The 16,276-nt window shown below is 43.0% G+C and overlaps 1 protein-coding gene across 1 annotated transcript in view; it reads left to right on the top strand.

The window, feature by feature from the left end:
* WIF1 (WNT inhibitory factor 1) overlaps window positions 1-1,464 on the top strand; it is a 43,485-nt gene extending 42,021 nt beyond the window's left edge. The window contains exon 10 of the mRNA XM_005444078.4: window positions 639-1,464. Within this exon, the coding sequence (XP_005444135.4) occupies window positions 639-760 (122 nt within the window). The 3' untranslated portion in view covers window positions 761-1,464. The remainder of the gene's footprint in view (window positions 1-638) is intronic.
* Window positions 1,465-16,276: the final 14,812 nt, after the last annotated feature.

Below are 16,276 nucleotides of genomic sequence, written 5' to 3'. Positions count from 1 at the left end.
ACTGTTTTCTTAAAAAGAAGTGGTTAAAAAGCTTGAACAGGGGACTCAGTTTTAATTTCAGAATCATTTCCATGAACTTTAAATAATGAGATGGGTAAGTGAAACTATAAATAATTACAACTTCATACTATGAATTTCATTTTTATTGTTCGTTTTCATTTTCCACAACAAAGCAGCTCCACTAAGCCTGTTTCAGACTGCTTCCCCGCCCCCCCCCCCCCTGCTTAAGTGTTTATTGTTGCTGCTATTCTTTATCTTTGCATTCAGCCATAAACCAAAGCCAAGCTGAGCTGGTGCAGGGTCTCCCCGGGGGGATGCTTACACCCCTCTTTAGAGCCCGTCACTGGCAGATAGGATGACTTTTACCACCTGGCATGGGCTGTGCATGCGTGAACGCAGGGCTGAGTGATAGCCTGGGCATGCTGATGGTCCCCTGGCCTCCCTGGAGAGGCAAGACCATCTTTTCATCTGGCAGCACCTCATCCATCCTGGGGGGCACAGAGAGGGGCGAACACTTGCCTAAAGCATAGCAAAATCCTTTGTTCGAAAGTGGGAGACTGTTTCCACTTGAAATATTAGCTGTGGATCGAGAGCCCACTTCTGTAGTTTCTTTTCTTTTGAAATGGATAATTTTCCAGGGTACGGAGCCAGCGGTCTGAGCGCCCTGAGGCCAGAAGGCAGCAAGCACAGGCAGCACGTGCCTTTGCCGAAAAGGGCCGAGGAGAGGCATGTTCCGCCCGAATCCAATTATATCTGGTGAATTCCAACATCTGAAACGGTTCATGTTACACAAAGTTCATAGCCTTCATTAACCTCTCATGGATTGAATGTTAAAACGCTGTTCATTACAGTTAAGATTACCAGCTGGAATTTTATTAGCTTCATTATAAACCACTGAGCTGATATTTACTATTCCTTTTAAGTTTTATAAATACTTCTATAGCATGATTATATAGGCTTCTTTCAGTGCTTTGGATGGTGTTTTGTACTATACTTCAGTTACATTTAAACTTCCTTTTTTGATTATATAGCTGCAAATGTTTTCCAAAAATTAAGTAACAATATTCAAGCAGAAAACCTTGTAGATGCTAACCTGAATAATTCCAATGACTACAGATTTAATTTGCCTAAGACAAAAGAAAGGTGCACTTTGCATTTTTGCTATTGTGTATTTAGACTTTTCCCTAAGAAAAATAAATAAGTTGCTTAATTTAAAAACTGAATAATTCAATTCAATATTATTTTTGGCCTTAGAGTTTTGCAAAGTACTGAGTATTAAAAGTACCCTGCAGTGGTGCCATTTAACCAACGTAATATATTGTAAACAAAGTAGAACTATAATGTATGAACTTTCTGCATCAGCTTGAAGCAATATAATATATTGTAAACAAAATAGCTCATATGTAATAAACTTTTTATACTGACAGTTATATATAAAATAAAGATGCTGCTTTAGTTTTTCGAGTACTGCTCTGTGTGGCCTGCTGCAGTCTTGTCAGCGCTGGGTTGGCCTGATGGCTTTTCTAGAGCACCCTCATAAAACAGTGGCACAGTGGAGCTGGTTTCCCTCTCATGCTTTTAGCCCCACAGCTCTTAAAAATATTTCAGAAGAGCAACTTCTTCTGCTGCCTTTGCATGGGAGGGGATAGCGGCAAGGGCCAGGGTGTTCCTCTTCCCTGTGTTTGCCCTCCACCATGCCCTCCTTTCCTGCCCTGCACGGCCAGCCAGCCACGCCAAGCTGGTTCACCCTGCTCGTGGTGCTGCTGGTACCCAGGGTATTCTCCTCAGAGCCTCTGTCCAAGCAGATTACAGTGCAGCTCTGGTGATGTTTCCAGTTCAAGAGCGATGGTCCCGTGTTGTGTTGTGTTCAGACTGTAGAAGGCTGGGTGCTGCCTTTTGCAACAGTCAAGGGCCACACAGTTTGCAGTGTGCTGTGGCTAGGAAGCAATGAAAATGGTTTCTCTGTGTGCCAAAGGACAATATCCACTTCAACCAATAATTACGGACCCTTGCTATATTGCTGTTCTGGGAACCTTATTATCTGGGACATAAATTAAAGAACCAAAACAAACAAAAACCAAACACAAAATTTGGGGCATAAAATTAATCTTAATGAGTAAGAGGTTTTGAGTTACAAAGGAAAAAGTCCAGTTTGTTAATCTGACTTTGCTGGTCTGATTTAGTCCAGTTGACCTGTAGGCCGAGTAAAAAGACTTGCTTAGGCCAGATAGAGAGGGAGGACAGATCTCTAAGGATCCATTTTTACATGATCCTTCGTGTGGTGGGACTGTAGATGCTGCCCAGCAAGACTGATCCACCAGGAGACCAACCTCCCATCACCATCCATGGCTGCAGCCCCGCGGCTGCGGTGCAGGCAGAAACGCGGCTGGAAAAGGAGAGGCAGGGCCAGGCCAGTCCCCATTACACCCAGGGCAATAGCAAGAAACAGCCTGAATAAGGTGGTTTGGCCGCTTGCCTGATTTCCTTCTCTGGGATGGCAGCAAAACAGCTCAGGTTTGCTGAAGAAGGAGCTTTCTTAGCACGGATGTGTAACAGCTACGGCTGGTGGGCTCTGAAGTGGTGGGCCCCCATCCCTCAGGCTCATGTCTCCTGTGGGACCCCTTGGCACCTCTCTGACCTGCCAGGGGACTGCGGGAAGCCTGGGGCATGGGGCCCTTGGGTGGCAAAATACCAGCTGCTGGTGTGAACTGGGCTTTTTCCTTCGCTGGGACCAGCAAAAGTGTCTGTGGGGCAGGAAAAGAGCTCAGCCTCTGCCCTCCATCAGTGCTTTCCCAAAACAGGGAGCCTGAGGCACAGGGGAAGACACTTTGGTGATGAAAACCCAGGGGAGGTGTTGAGGAAGGAAACATTTTTTGAGAATTTTCCTTTAAAAGTGATGAAAAGAGGAAATCAATATGAGACTGAGGTTAAGCGTGTAACTGCTCTGTATCTCCAGGGATGCCCAGGAGATGTGTACAAACATGGATGTCACATTTGCCAGCTTTTTGCTCTTTCTGTAGCAAAGATTGGCCTAAGTGATTGGCCACGTGCTACAGTAAAAAGCACAGAAATTTCTTACTTTAAATTCCTCAGATATTTTGGCTGAACTTTTTCTGCTCCTGTCAATATCTTAGAAAGTGCTTCCTTAAAAATAGCAAGTGCATTCTTTTATATGGAGTAACTTATTTTGCTTCTTGTTGCAAAGGCACTAAATGCTGCTGCTTTGTTTTCAGAGTTTCACCACTGATTTTTGGAAAGATCATTAAACATTAGAAGAATACAGTTGGAAAAGTTACAAAAGGAAAAAATATTCCTCAAAGTGCCCACTGTAACACAACTCTTTTTCTTAAATAACATCAACTTTCTACATGCAAATTTTACACCACTTTGCCTTTAATGTCAGGGTGAGCATGAAGTTTCCTGTGTAGAGGCAGTCCCCCATGTCAGAGGAGTTTTAAGTCAAAGTCTGTGATATCTGGCAATGATAAAGGAAGACTTTCATTCCTCAGAGGAAGTCCAGTAGAAAGTTGGAAGCAATTTTGCCATTAGAAAATAAACTACAGAATTTATCATGCCTTCTCACTGGACAGGATACATGTATGGGAAAACCAAATGCATGTGCCATAGATGAAAAAAATAGTTAAACATAACAAGAAAAGACAAAAATACCAATCTACTACAATAGGTCAGACAGAAACTGCCTTTTCAATGACAGCTTTGGAAAGTCTGTAGTTAGCCAGAGTGAGATGCCAAAAGTTGCATTTGTGAGCAGCAGCTATGAGATGGTCAAACTGATAAAAGACCATAAGATGTTAAATCACTACAGCTCTATCCCAGAAATCCCAGTTTAAGCAACTGACAAAATTACATCCCTTTAACTTCAATTATGTCACTTGATTTCAAATATATTACTTTTAATGCCTCTTCACTTGTCTCTTTGGGAGCTGGAGATAATTTGGGTCTTTTCTTGCTTGTGTTCTGTATGAGTTAGCAGCATACCTTCACTACCGCCTGCAAAGCGAGGGCTGTGGCTGTGCTGCTGGGGTAGCAGCGGGCCAGCAGCACTGTGCACACCGGGTGATGCTCACAGGGTGTTTCTGACTGGGAGAGAGCACTGGCTGCCAGGACTGGACACACTTTCTCCATGTGGTGTGAGTGCATGGTCCAGTTGTTCTTCCAGCTTCAACTATATTTCAAAGAATATTAAGGAAAAAAAAATCAGAGCTGTTCCAGATGACTCGCTGCCTGTGAGATTCAAACTCCAAAAACCAGGCTCAAAGCTTTGGCCAGACCTAGTGCTGTTAGTTCAAACACTGCAGCTTTGTTTCTGCTGGACAGACTTGTTACCTTTCCCTCCCTCTGACTTCTCTACATCACCTGTTCTACTGAGTTTGCCCACTATGGAAAAAATTTCTACTTGCAGATCCTGAGGGAGATCTGGCAGTGGCAGAGCCGGAGCTGCATGAAATGACCTAAAGTTATGCCAGGATTCCTCCAGTGCCCGCCCTGCCCATGGCACTGCACTGAGGCTTGTCAAGGCATCGCTCAGAGCCATGGCTTCAGGGCAGCTCTGGGTCTTGCAGTCATTTCAGCTCAAGTCTAAAGAAATGGCATTAGCCGAAAGTGCTCTCATCCATAAAAGGGATTAAATCCTACTAAATCCCACAGGTCTTGCAGTGTGAATATGACATCATGTTCAGTGAGGTGACGAGGTGCTATGATTAGCCAGGTCATAGCCAAACCTTAAGATCATGATTGAACCAGTGACACCTCCACCTCTAAAATGTGCTAGCAAGATTTACTCACGTGATGCTTTAAATGAAAAAGCATCTAGTTGAAAAAAACCTCTCAGGTGAAATGAATCTCAGTTGTTTATTTATTCTTGCAGCTCTCTGACAGGGTCACTAGGAGCTAGAGGCCAGTCACTCGCACATGGCTCCCAGCACCCAGCTCCTGCTGGAGCGTGGCTACTTGCATGGTCCTCAGTCCCTGGCTGGAGGTGGCTGCCCAGCACAGCTGTGCAAGTTTACCAACACTCAACAACGATGCAAAGCTGAACTGGGCACAGAACAAATGGGTTAGAAGAACAGCAGGGTTTGGAAAATGCATACATGCAGATCTGAGTAGATTTATTGCTTACCTCTGTGGCTTTCTAAAATGCACAACATTAAACGATATTAATTTAAATGAACCATCACAATTCAAAGTTAAAACCCCCCCCACTTTATATTTTTGGCTTAGAATAACATATTATATTATTTATACTGGTTTCAGAAATTGCATTTTAATCCCTTTCCACATAGCCCATTAGAGCACAAGAACAGCCTTGTTCACAAATCTTTCCATGGAAAGGTGAATTTTTCAGAGGGTTTAGCACGCATAACCTGTCTGGCCAAGCCACAGCTCATAAGCAGTTCAGATACATATGACAGACATCCTCACAAGTCCTTTATAACACTTTCTTTCCTGGTGTATTCTTGGAGGATCTTTTGCTGGGGACCGAGGAGAGGCCAGTCTGCGCTTTAAGCACATACTTTGCAGAAGGGACCTCTCCTCCAGCCTGGTCTATAGGGATAAGCTCAAATGTCAGGCACACTTGGTGATCATCTGCTTCTGGGCACATGTGCCCAAAATCGACAGAGAAGCTGTGAAATGTAGTGCTGGCTTCAGTATCTGGTCTTGCTGGTGCTACCTGGGGACAGCCTGGGCAGAGGAGGAGGTGAAGCTGCCCGCAGCCAGCAGCAAATGGGGCCACATTACCCAAAAAGAGAAAGCAAAGAGAAACATCTTCTTCAAAAGCTTGCTTTTCTTTAAAACCATTTAAATATTTGTCAGGGTGCCTAAATGTACCAGAAGGGAAAAGGTCTGTGCTTAAGAGAAGCTGTGATTCCAAAACGTTTCAGCTATTTGCAGTCCAAGTAGACTTGCTTCTGCAGGATTAAGGATACAGTTCCAAAGTTAAATGAATGCTCAGCACAATTCAAGTCAAATTTTTAAACCACTTTATTCTGTAAAGGAGTAAAGATTTTTCTCCTTTTACAGTTACAGCCACAATAAAGAGGGTATTTTCTGAACCAGAAACTTGGTACTGACTGTACTGCTTCACTCTGTCTATCACACATGAGACAGCGATTCAGTAGCAATAGTTCCACCTCCAAGGTTTATTCTTAAAAGGAATCAACTGTGTTTGAAATGGAGCTGAAATACTGAACTAATTTGAAACTTTCTTCCACCCCAAAAATTACCAGAGCTCCTGCATGTTTCAGATGGCACAAGTTCGACCAATCCACTTAACAATGAGGTGTGAGGGTTTTCCAGGGAGAGGTGGGTTTAGTATTTTTATTAATTTCTGTGTAACTTTGAGGTCAGTGGGAGCAGGAACTTCCCCAAGCCCAGAGGAGCCCCACTGTCTGGTGTTGGGTAAGGCGAGCAATCCCAGGTGAGGTGGGTGCACTGACCCTCTGGAGGCAAATGGATCTTTGTTGCCTCCGAGGAGCTGAAACTGGGATCACCACAAGCCCTGTGGGTCTCTGCAGCTGTTTCTGAACATCGTTACGATGTATGACTTAGTAATATAGAATCACAGAATCACAGAATGGTTTGGTTTGGAAGGGAGCTTAAAGCTCATCTAGTTCCAAGCCCCTGCCATGGGCAGGGACACCTTCCACTAGACCAGGTTGCTCAAAGCCCCATCCAGCCTGGCCTTGAATGCTTTAAGGGATGGGGCATCCACAGCTTCTCTGGGGAACCTGTTCCAGTGTCTCATTACCCTCATTGTAACCATTTTCTTCTGTCTTATATCCAATCTAAACCTACCCTCTTTCAGTTTAAAACCAGAAGCCTTGTCCTGTCACTATAGGACCTGGTAAAAATACCTCTCTGCCTTTCTTGTAAACTTTTTATACTGAAAGGCTGCAATAAGGTCTCCTCAGAGCCTTCTCTTCTCCAGGTCAAACAGCCCCAGCTCTCCCAGCCTTTCATCAAATATTTGATTTAGGTTTTTCCCCTCTACTACTACTCCCTTTCTTTGGTTTGAGTTAAAATTCAGTAACTTCAAATAAACAAGCAAATAAACAAAAACTTAATTAGACCCAAAGTAACTGAAAACTGCAAGTATTGCATTTGTTCCGAATTCCCCACTTCTGGCATATTTGGAGGAGCCATTCAGTAGTGCGTAACACTGTGTTTACCTCTTCCCTTGTCCATGACAGTACAATAGCACTATGATGTGTTTGAACACCTTGTGGACCACCCACAAGCAAAAGGAGCAGCAACCATGTGGCCAGAAGAATGCATTGGGTGCGATGTTTTCTTGGGGATTTAGAGGACAGTAAGAAAATAGTTTGTTGGTAAGTATTTTGACTGAAATAAGTTTTGATCAGTCAGGCAAGTCTGTTCTGCTTGAAAGAGAGGAGTCTTCTCTGAAGCAAATGAGTAACACAAACACCAAAGTAAAATGCGTGAGCTGTCAAGTACAGAAAGCACCTGAAAAGAGCCATGGGGGTAGTTAAATATTTCGATTCCTGCTCACTTTTTAAGTGGATTTGACATATCCTCATGCAACAGCTCTGACTATGCTGCAGTACTCTAAGATCCGTCACAAAGGTTGTTCTGGAAGAGTTTAAGATAAAAGAAAAAGATATGCCGGACACTACATCTTGATGGAGAGAAAAATGCAAAATCCTCTCCTAGCAAAACCTATTCCTTTTGTATGTGTTCCCTTCAGCATCCCAGAAAATAGAAAGGGAATAATCATAAGGAAAAAAGTGGCTAATTGGGAGGTATGCTTTGCCCATTGTACCCAGCACAAGTAAGGTCCCTAAAAGACATGCCAATGAATGTCCTTTTTAAATGAAGGGGGAGGGGGAGAATCTTTCAAAAACCTTGCAAGTGATTTACAGTAATTATAACCCCATCCATTACTAATGCCACCTTCCTACCCGTCGTGTAACACTCCACTCACACTTCCTCCTCTTATAAACAGACAGTGATTCAACACTGTTATTTCATATATCTGAAGTTCTTATTAGAGGCAAATAATTTTGTTGTGAAACGAGTGCAGCTACAAAGCTGCTGCCTCACTGCTTTGGATCTGAAAACACAGCCACATGGCACGAACCTAACTTGGCTCTTGTATGGGAGGTATTTGGAGTCTAGAAGCAATTACTGCTGTATGCGTGAGGGTCTGTTCAACTTTCAGGCCATCTTGGGTCAGCTGTGTTTGCCAAGCCCTGGAGATTGTTCCAGACTCAGGAGCATCATGAGCTGTTTGATCCTGCCTGATTTTCCCAGTTTAGCAGAGCTGTCCCAGCTGAGTTACCCATCAAAGGGGAGCAGCAATGAGGAGCTGACAGTGACTCCCTTCCCTTTCAGGCGGTACTGAATCATCGCTCACATGAAAAGGGCAAGAGAGGACCTCGCAGTGATGTTGATATAATTTTCTGTGACAGACAGAATTTAAGATCTTAACCAGATGTTGTTATTAAAGAGGTGTAGCACTAGTTCCAGAAAAAAAAAAAGAAGGAGTCTGCTTCCAGTATTCATATTTCAAAAGAGATCTTGGAAAATTTACGAGAATTGAGAAGAAAGCAGCAGGAGCCATTAAGAATCGTGGAAAAGTATGTCTCGGAGAGACTTTGAACATAATTCAGGAGGACTGGCTGAGCTGCCTGAATTGCCCAAATTCCTGCCACTAGAAAAGAGGTCTTTCCTTCACCCCACACACCATCCTTACCAAAAAAAAGGGCCGTTTTCTGCTGAGTGAGTTCAACCATCTTTCCAGCAGTTCAGCAGAAGGAGGAGATCTTAAAAAGGTGTCCCAGCCACAGACTTCAGGTACTTGCGGAACCCACTCTCTTTTACAGAAATGCCCACTGTAGCTGAAAAATTGAAACCAAAGAAATTTCAGACTGGATCCAGGGTACACATTATTAGCAGTGCATTAAGTAACGGCTAGGTTTTACCTGGGACTGCAGCACATTCTTCATCACCTGAGGCTTAAAAGCACAACTTTCTAAAAGACACGCTATTAGCTAAAAAAGTTTACAGGCTTCGTGTAGAAATGGCAAGACAAGGTTCTGGTTCCTTTCACACTATGATCACCTAGTTTAAGCTTTTGTCTAATAGTTTATTCTGGCTTTAAACATATACAATGGTGAATAATCCCAGAACTAAGGCCAAATCCTAATGCAGGTATCGCATTCCTGAGTGCTTCTCCACAGTTTCACTGCAGAGGAGGATGAAACTTACTAGTGGCTGAAGTCACAGCTACACACTGCTCATACACACTGATATTTGGTCCATAAGAAGCATGTTATGACTTTAGCTAGTGATGAGGCAAAGAACTCAAGGCCGTGTCAAACCCTGAAATGTATAATTTAAGAAGAGCTGTGGCTTTTTTATTTTCTTCCTTGCTCCTGAAGTACATTTTTCACTGTCCCGTGGCAACTGTTTCTCCTCACCCTGTTGTTATGTGAGAAATGGGATATTTAAAATCTATGATGACAGAGTTCTGAGAAAAACTTCAAAAAATCACACTATTTAAAGATCGGGAACAGAGAAAGATTCCTAAGGACACAGAGTATCAGCATGCCTGTGATACAAACCTTTGCAGAGACAGCTACTCGCAAAAGCCCCACAGTAGAGTGAATGTCTCAGTATATTTGAAACGAAGCGTTTTTAGGGATACTGTCACAGCTGTGTGGCCTTTGCTTTTCTGGGTACCAAGTGTGGGTCACCGTGGGTTATGTGATTGCCTCTGCATATCTTGGCACGTTGGGTTTCGCAGTCCTGGCCAAACTCCACCCTGGACAAGTGTTGCCTTCATTTGCTGGCAGATGGTTCAAGGGATCTTTTTGTGCAAGTGACAGCTGAAAGGCATTACGTTGTACAGTAAATCATTTAAGTGGAGCCTAGAATGTGTGAACACTGAACCACAAGCTCTGACAGAAGAAAATCAGAATTTATTTTGTGTTTTGAACAGTTTTAACATTAATGGCCCAGTTTAACCACATATAACGAGCGTAATCTGTTCAGTTTTCAGCAAGGTCTTCAGCTGGATACTGTATACCTCTGTGGTGGTTTCCTCTAATTATTTGAGGTTTCTTACTTGGGAATTTCGTTGTTAACATGAATTTTATTCTTTTGAAAGGTGACAGAACACTAGCTGGGGAAGACAAAGTCTGTCCATACCACAGTTCAGCAGGGAAGTAGCAAACCTCACATACTTCCTTCAGTTCCACCATGCAGGAATGAAGGATGAAGAAAGATAATCTGGGATGAACAGCAAAAAAACAGTGACACTGCACACTCATCCTTGCATTCTCCACATCTTGGGGAGGGTCTGCTTCTTTTTTCTGGGTGTCAAGAAGAGCTTCCTTTTGACAGTTTTATCTAAATAAATATATATTCTTATGAGGAAAAAATGCTGGTTTTGAGAAATCAGCATTTTCTACAAAAGCCTAATTCCTAAGTCACTCTATTCAGAAAGTATCCTTATCCCCAGCATTGTCAGTCTGGCTTAGTATAAACTCAAAAATGTAAGCCATATTTTGAAGTCAAAGGGGACCAAGCCAAGGAGAAAGCCAGAGTCTGAAGGAACTGGAGCTCTGAGCAGGCGAAGACAGCTGTTAATAGGAGACCTGCTGGGGCCATGCTGGGAGCTGGGAACCAGCGCTGCTGCTGGCAGGAGGGACAGCAGGCACTGATTTACCCTGGCACTGAAATGCCAATTGGTTATTATAGCCCCTAACAGCTCTGCACCCAAATTCAGCCCAGCTTTTCTTTTGTACAGCAATCACAGAGAAAGCCTCGGTTTGTAAGGACATGAGTGTGCAGTAACCAGTCTAGGGCTTGGAAAGAGGTGATAGTATTCATGTTGGAGCATCACCAAGCTGGGCTTCCCAAGATCTTCTGCCACAGGAGAAGATACCAGACTCACAAATGGCCAGCGTCATGCAGAGGTATCACTTTCTGTTCAGGAAAGGTGCTCATGGCCACCAGGCTGCCTATCTCTTCCACTGGCCTTGCCCTCTCTAGCCATCTATCCATTACTTGGCTGCAGCTTCTGAGTCGACAGAGACCATTCTGTCGGGCTACCAAACTGCCAGGCTTAGTGACATTAGGAACTAACTCCCAAACCACAATAAAACCCACAGAAACCATATAACCCCAAGACATCACCAGAGGAGAGAGTCTCATGGGCACAACAGTGCCGATGTGACCCTGCTCTGGGGGCCCTGAGTCTCTGCCGTCACCTTCGATTTCTCCACCTTCTTGTTGCAGCTGGACCCTTAGTACAGCACAGTAAGCAGAGGGCTTGGTTCCACATGACCACTCATGTCACCAGAGCCAGGATAAGTGTATCACTGTCATTCCTTCCAGCAGCTACCCTCCAATGGACAGACGGTCAGTCCCACTGTGCCCACAATGCTCACTGGGTGATGGCTGCAGTAGCACCACCCACAGCACCCTGCCACCATCCTGTTGGGCTCTCCAGCAGTCCTGATCCCTAGGAAAGATGCTCCAAGTGCTCCCATGTTGCAGAGCAGGATAGCAAAAGGACTTGCTGTGCAAGCACCTTTGGTCCTGCAAGACACTGCCAGGCCACCCTGCCACCATTCAGGGCTCCCACGATGGTGGAGTTTCAGTCTTTTCAACTTCCAGCAGTTTGGATCCCTCCTGTGTTTGAAAGTGCTGGACCCACATCAAACGGCCACGAGCAAAGAATGCCGTTGAAGGATTTATTCAGCCTGGATATGAGTGTTGCTGATGGGAGAGAAGGGAACCACAAAGATTTCTCAGCCACCATTGTGATCTACCCATTTAAAAAAAAAAAAAAAAAAAAAAAAGAAAGGTTCCTTTTACTATCCAAACCATTTGGCTGAGCATTTTACTGCAGACCCCGCACAAGTTCCAAACTGCCTGGCTTACATAAATACCTCCACGACCAGTGGACCTTTGCAGTAGGAAAATGTTTATAACTGAGTAGTAAACCTTACAAAGTGACAACTGTGAGATACAATACATTTTTAAAAAGCCAAGTACCAGATTTTTTAATTGAAAACCTACAACTGGAAATATAAATTACAAAACATTAAGTAGATTAAAACATCACTGTAAATAAATCAGTTTCACGTTGGTACAGTAATGCATCTGGTTACAAAAGGTAATAAATAGTAACTTTTTCTAGTTAAGGAAGCTGATTTTTAATAATAGTTTTTCTTAGTTCCTTTTCTTTTTTCCATACTTTATTTCAGATTCAATCCAATATATTTTCATATTTGTGTGATGTTTAGTGCATTCAATAGAGAGCAAAACCCCAGTCCACAAGTGTATTTGTTCTAACTATACCCATTTTTAAAACTAGTTTGAGCATTAAACCAATACAACTTTCCCTTCCCTTTTCCTGTGTGATCCCAGTTACATCTTTTTAAGCTAGGCATTTCCACTGCCTTCTCATGCTGGTCTTTTACAAGAATAGGAGGCATCCAGGGTGATCTGGACCTCTCTGTAGGGCTTTTCACAGTCATTGGTACTGCCCCTGCTTTAGCAGTGTGTCCTATTACCAAGTTTAAGCAACACTCACCTTTTTCCCTTCCTTGCTTTTATTCTTCCTTCTTTGCTGCCATTAGAACGGGTGCATCTAAAGGGAAGGTATAGAGAAGGTGGAGCCAGACTCTTCTGGGAGGTGCACAGCAGCACAAAAAGAAGCAGCAAACATAAGCCAGAACAAAGGATATTCCAATTCAGTAAAAAAGGGGAAGGAAGGTTTTACCATGTGGATGGTCAAACACTGGACGTACCTTCAGGGAAGGTATGGACACTCCATCCTTGGGGGTGCTCACACTTGCCCAGACACAGCCCGGTGCTGCCTGAATGCAGCTCCCAGCTGGCCCTGCTCTGAGCAGGGGTTTGGACCAGATGATCTTCTGAGTGCCTCCCAACCTGAATTACAATTCTTTAATGGCCCTCAATGAAGGGATACTGACAGGTATGTCTGGGAGCTGTAATAAGATCACAGACAGGTGTGCACTGTGCCTACTGTCTATGTGCTAGTTCCACACATCATGTGGAGATAGATTTGAGACAACAGATAAAACCATCCATGTCAGACCAGTCTGACAGGAGTGATTCCCTCAAACCTGTTTTGTTTCTTAAACATACATCACAGTTCAGTTCTTGGGATGCACAGGCATGACCTATAGTGCTCAAACCAAAACTTTGTTCCATATCTGTACCTGAGGACATCTAAAATTTGAAACAGTCTTGCCCCTCTACACATCCAAAAAACATCTTTTATTGGATACCTTTGCATTTATAAACAGCACTGTAAGCTTAAGGCACAATTTGACCATGATTTGCCATGCTCTGCAATTAGTCATAATCTCACCCATCATTAATGACCAGCTTCACACACAGCTGTACCTTGCAAAGGCTGTAATCCTCAGGACTGCAGTTTCCTCAAGGTCTACTGCCATCTTCCCTGCCAGACACCGGGTCAGACAAGGAAAAGGACAGAAGTGGGTTGAGACCAGACCAATATGAAACAATAAGGAAAAAAAATTGCCTACCAAAATGTGTAACACTTAAGTTTTGTTTAAAAAAAGGACAGGCGAAATCAAGGGTTGCTGGCTTGGCATTTTTTCCCCCCTTAGCACCAAGAGAAATGTTCAAGAAGGACTGTCCTTGGAAGGGGAAGAGCAGCAACAAATTAGTGAGAAGACAGACAGGAACCTGAAATACCACCCCAAAACTCTCCTGCCTTTCTGTCTGGCTGGTGGCCACTTACCTCTCATTTCCTTGCACAACACACAAAGCAAATACCCTCTCCTCGCAGTGCTTTCTTTTTGCTTGATGAGAGCCACAGTATTAAAATACCTAAGTTTCAGTTAGTATTTCATGCTAGTTTGGAAATGCATCAGGGTGTTTTGTGTGTATAATATAAATACCTCCCACTGCAATTAGTCTCTGCCACTGGGAGAGGAACAGGCTGCATCAACATTGCTTTTCTGCTGAAGTGCCGCTGTAGTTTTATTTCATCCTACAAATGTGGTATTGTCTCCTAAAATTACATTACTAATTACAGCTAATACACCCAAGCCCAGATGAATGCAACTTTGATCTGAGTAGCACCCCTACGCAATCCTTCTGGCATGCAAATGGCAATTACACAACAGGGCTCAAATACAGCTTGAAAGCAAAGAAGGAAAGCCAATTTATTTAGTGCCCCTAGACTAAACAAGGTACTTGTTCCAGTGCCAGATTATGATTGACTAAGATTTACTCACAAAACATTTCCCACTAAGAATGTGTGACAAACTGCAATTATTACTAGTCCAGTTGGTTTAAAAGAAAAAAAGTCCATCTTTAGCTGCAGTTTTGGCTGGGCTGCCTGAGAGAAATCAACAGCCAACTACAGCAGCAGAGTAGGTGGGAGGGAGTAGGTGTGGGGGTACGAAAACCAGAACAAGACAGGTTTGGGAACAGGAAGGAAAGGAAGAGAGGGTATAGTTGAAAGGGATGAGGGAAAAAGAGAAAATAAGAGAGGCTGAAGGAATATAAGGACACAGAAAGCAAGCACGGAAAAGACAAAAACGTGAGAAAATGAAGGAAACTGCGAAAGAAAACAGAGTAGACAGGTCAAAAAATAAAATAGAAGGATTAGCCAAAGTTAGTTCCCTTGAACACTTGCCACAGACTAGATCACTAGGGCAGGAGCTGGACCACATGCTTTCAGCTTTTGGAAGGAGCCAGTTTAGGCTTCTGCTGCTGCAATCAAGCACGTGAAATCCCCATTTCTCATACTAAACAGCTACAGGCATGAGTTCAAGAGCAGAGCTCTCCTCAGCACAGCCAGAGGAGAAAGCACTTGCCACGTGGCACCTAGCCCTAGACACTTCGTGCACAAACTCTGTCACAAAAACCTGACTGAAGAAAGACTTCATTTAGGAAAAAAGAAAGGCATGGTCAGTAATGTAGCAGTATCCTGTGACAGCACTGGAGAGCTGCTAAACAGGCATACACATTTGATTAACAGGTATGTACCAATTATGGGGTGGGGGGATGGCGGGGTGTACGGCTTGGGCAGGGAGGCATGTGGAATCAAAGGAACAGAACTTTTTCACTGCACAAAACCAGCAAGAAGCTTTTCTACACACTTCAAGCTACAAGAGGAAGTCACAAGCCAAAACAAAAGGATCCTTTATATCGTCAGCGAGGAAAGTAAGTCATCCCAGACCTTTGGCTGATAAATCAGAATAGAGCTGAGGTGGATAAGAAAAACTGACATTTAATTAAAAAAAAACCTAAATAATCTGAAACTGTAAATGCTTAGTCATTTGAAGAAACACCAAAAAGTGGATTTAGAAGATATAAATGTGGTCTTGCATCTTTTAAGAGGAAAAAACCCCAACAGAATAAACAAAGCAATTATGTCAGAAGGACTGAAGTGAACTAGAGACAGATAAAGTGCCTTAACATGGAGAGTGGTGCAAAGCCAGCACCTTACTTTTTAACTCTGATTTACTCATTGTTTTAATTCAAATCTTATTTCCATGATTTAACATCCACATTTATACACACGAAAATAAAATCTGTGGTTCTCAGAAAGAGTACAGTGTTAACCCATGCAAATAGAAGAATTATTCAGGCATTGAAAAGCACATAAATTTCTCATTTGCAGTAAGAAAAATAATGCAGGTAGCACAAAAATGTTGATGAAATTCAAGCCAAGCAGAAGCCATTTCAGTAGCATCTGAATGATGTTTTTAAGCAGGAGTTAGGGACCAAACTTTGCAGAAGTATAAAATCCCTCTGATGACTCACCCTAAGATTATCTGCTGAAATCCTGCATAAATATTCAAGGTAATTACTATATAATCACTAAGTCATGCTGGCATGTGGGCCTAATTTGTTTTAAGAGAGATGAAAAATGTGGTTTGTCTCTTCAAGCAAGAGATCAGGGCAGGAAACCCTAGGGGAAGGAGTTCAGGTTCTTATTTGTGTGCATTATTGTTTTCGAGTTAAATCAGTCAAGTCAAGCTCACAGAACAGGTCTGACTGCACAATAACCTTTCTTCTCTGAGATCTTTGGAGCAGTAAGTAGGGTTTCTATCTATTTCAGTCCTCACTCAGAACACCCTTTCCTTATAACTGTTTTTTGAAAAAACCACAAACCAACCAAAACAACAAACAGGAAATAATTTGAATACCTTAATAACAGAACTCCTGAAGTCAAAGGTTTCCCTCCATAAACTTAAATAGAACTTAGAAGACT

The sequence above is a fragment of the Falco cherrug genome, chromosome 5 (genome assembly GCF_023634085.1).
Source record: "Falco cherrug isolate bFalChe1 chromosome 5, bFalChe1.pri, whole genome shotgun sequence".
Lineage (NCBI taxonomy): Eukaryota > Metazoa > Chordata > Aves > Falconiformes > Falconidae > Falco > Falco cherrug.
The sequence above is the reverse complement of the archived record's forward strand: the minus strand, read 5'-3'. Positions and strand labels throughout refer to the sequence as shown.